This window comes from Cynara cardunculus, assembly GCF_001531365.2.
Source record: "Cynara cardunculus var. scolymus isolate 2C chromosome LG 15, CcrdV1, whole genome shotgun sequence".
In the NCBI taxonomy this organism is placed as follows: Eukaryota; Viridiplantae; Streptophyta; class Magnoliopsida; order Asterales; family Asteraceae; genus Cynara; species Cynara cardunculus.
In genome coordinates, this window is record NC_037542.1 from 8,676,955 (window position 1) to 8,679,625 (window position 2,671).

Genomic DNA, 2,671 nt, shown 5'->3' on the forward strand with positions numbered 1-2,671 from the left:
AATGACTTTTGAAATCTAAAATTACTAGAGGTTCATTTTAAAAGAAACAGCAAGTCAAAGATGTAAGACTTCTAATATTTAGAAAAAATACAATTTTTTTATTTAGTTATCAAATTTATAAACAAAAGTGAACATCATTATATTACTTTTAGACACTTCTGGGTTTTCAAGATGTTACATATCCATTGGATGGTGTCTAAAAAATGTGTACTTAATTGAGACTATTACTTGGCTAGTATGTTCCGTTACAATGCTAGAGATGTAAAAAGAACATTTCTAGAGGGTAGTTTTTGCCATTTTGCTAAACATCAGGGGTCACATGTGGATTTTATTTGTATATATATACCAGCCTATTTCTCTGTGTTCATCATCTTTCTCTTTCAATGGCGAAAAAGAGTGAAATAAAGCTTCTAGGAACCGTTGCAAGTCCATTTGTGAACCGGGTTCAATTCGTCCTCAACCTCAAGTCCATCGAGTATGAGTATATCGAAGAAAATCTTACCTGTAAAAGTGAGCTCCTATTGACATCAAACCCGGTTCATAAGAAAGTTCCGGTCCTTATTCATGCAAACAAGCCACCAATTTGTGAGTCGCTTATCATAATCGAATACCTTGATGAAATCAAACCCGACGTCCACCGCATCCTCCCTTCCGACCCTCTGGAGCGAGCTGATAATCGGTTTTGGGCCAACTATATCGATAACGAGGTACATAAAAAATCATACCTCTGTATTTAAATGTCTTCAAAATACATTAAAAACTTAACGCGAGGAATGCAAAGCCTCATAAGTTAGCAGATCTAAAATAATGCCATAACGCTTACGTGTTTGTTGTCTATGTCATATCATGTCAATGAACGCGAGGAATGCAAAGCCTCATTAGTTAAATCATTATAAGCACTATCTTAAAAGATATTTGACCAAAAATCTCAACCTTTGACATTATTCAGAGTTGCTTTTTAGATTTTTATTTCCAAATCTGTTTATATGGCAAGATTTTTTAATTAATGATTTAATGGTATACAATTTTTTAATATATTTTGTCTTTTATTTTTGGAAGTTTTCTTAATTCATTTCTAACGGTTGGCTGTATAACTTTTTGGTACTGTAGTTTTGGATATATATAAAAATTATGACGTCTATAAAGAGTCAAGTTCAGCAATATAATGCAATAAAGAAATAAAAAAATATAGTTAAATTACAACGTTTTATATTCACTTAATCGAGTGATAAATGTGTTTTTGCTGATGTATGTGTTGTCATCAGTTTTTCCCGTTGTATGAAGAGATGAGGGTAACGCCAGGAAAAGAGGGAAAAGATGCAATAAAAAACCGGATCATCGAAGGGTCGGTGTTATTAGAGGAAGCATTTATAAAGTTCAGCAGGGGGAAGACTTATTTCGGTGGAGATGATGTAGGATATCTAGATGTTGTTCTTGGGTGTTTTATCGCAAGGACAAAATTTACTGAAAAACATAATGAGTTCAAGGTGTTTGATGAAGTAAGAACTCCGAGACTTGTGGAATGGGTGAAACGTATATGGTCACATGAAGCCGTCAAGGACGTGATCCCAGGGAATGAACTGCTCGTCAACTTCTATACGATGCTTCAAAAGTATAGACCAGCAAGAGCTGTTTAAAATCAATTTTATATTTATATATCTACTACTACTATATAATCAAACGTTATTCATATTTCAATTTGATTTGAATTATGAATTTATTTTATGTAAGTCAAGATCACAACAGTGCTCTTGTACCATAATTTTTCCTTTATCAATGTAGTACTTTGTGTTTAGAATTCCGGTTTTTACTTATTCAAACTTAATAAACTTTAGGTATCGATTTAAGCATATTAAAAGGGTACTCGTGTAACACAGTTTGATACATCTTGATTTTAATGTTTCATTTTGTTTTTTATCTCAGTTAATGTTATAATATGGTTTTGAAGAGATCATAAAAAATTGAAAAAAAAATCGATATTAGTATCAAATTAAGGAGGTGTTTGGGATTGTTTATTGAAAACAACTTATATATATATATATATATATATATATATATATATATATATATTTGTAAAAGTGTTTATCAACTTATGTGGTGTCAAATCAGAGTTCTATAAAGGTGTGTGGATTAGCTTACGACGGTAACAAAACGTAATAAACTAATAGTTAAGTATTTTTTATTTTTTTTTTGCATTCAAACACTAAAAACTTCTTATTTCCGATACCACACTGTAATATATATTAATAAGTTAGAAATGAGTTAATTTATCAAAAACTCTTTATTATCGGTGCAAACCGGTATAATTAATTTATTTTTACATCTAAAATCTAAAACCTCTTTATTACGGGTACCATACCCGAATAAGTTAATAAACACTTTAAATAAACAATCCCAAACATCCCCTAACTATTTAAAATTCTCGTTGATTGTATAATTTCTTTAATTCAATTTCTTATTATAATTTAATTTTGGTTTAATAGCGAAATAATTTATTTACAGTTTAATAATATAATTTTTTATAAAAATAATAATTAAGTATTCTTAATGAATTCAACGATTATCCTGATTATATTTTATATTTTTCATATATAAAACGTAGAGATGGCCAAATGGGCCCGGCCCGGCCCGTAACCGACGGAGGACCGGGACCGGGACCGGAGAGGGACCG

At 30.8% G+C, this 2,671-nt stretch overlaps 1 protein-coding gene across 1 annotated transcript; it reads left to right on the top strand.

Moving 5' to 3' along the window:
* The first annotated feature begins 383 nt into the window (after positions 1-383).
* On the top strand, positions 384-1,849 carry LOC112528334 (glutathione S-transferase U17-like). The gene is made up of 2 exons (XM_025139345.1): positions 384-707; positions 1,266-1,849. Exons 1-2 carry the CDS (start codon positions 384-386, stop codon positions 1,635-1,637), a joined length of 696 nt encoding a protein of 231 aa, XP_024995113.1. The 3' UTR covers positions 1,638-1,849.
* The last annotated feature ends 822 nt before the right edge of the window (positions 1,850-2,671 follow it).

Bases quoted from the DNA above. Each gene is read 5' to 3' on its own strand.
- LOC112528334 (XM_025139345.1), top strand. From the start codon at position 384: ATGGCGAAAAAGAGTGAAATAAAGCTTCTAGGAACCGTTGCAAGTCCA. The intron at 708-1,265 runs GTACATAAAAAA...TGTTGTCATCAG, and splicing joins CCAACTATATCGATAACGAG to TTTTTCCCGTTGTATGAAGA.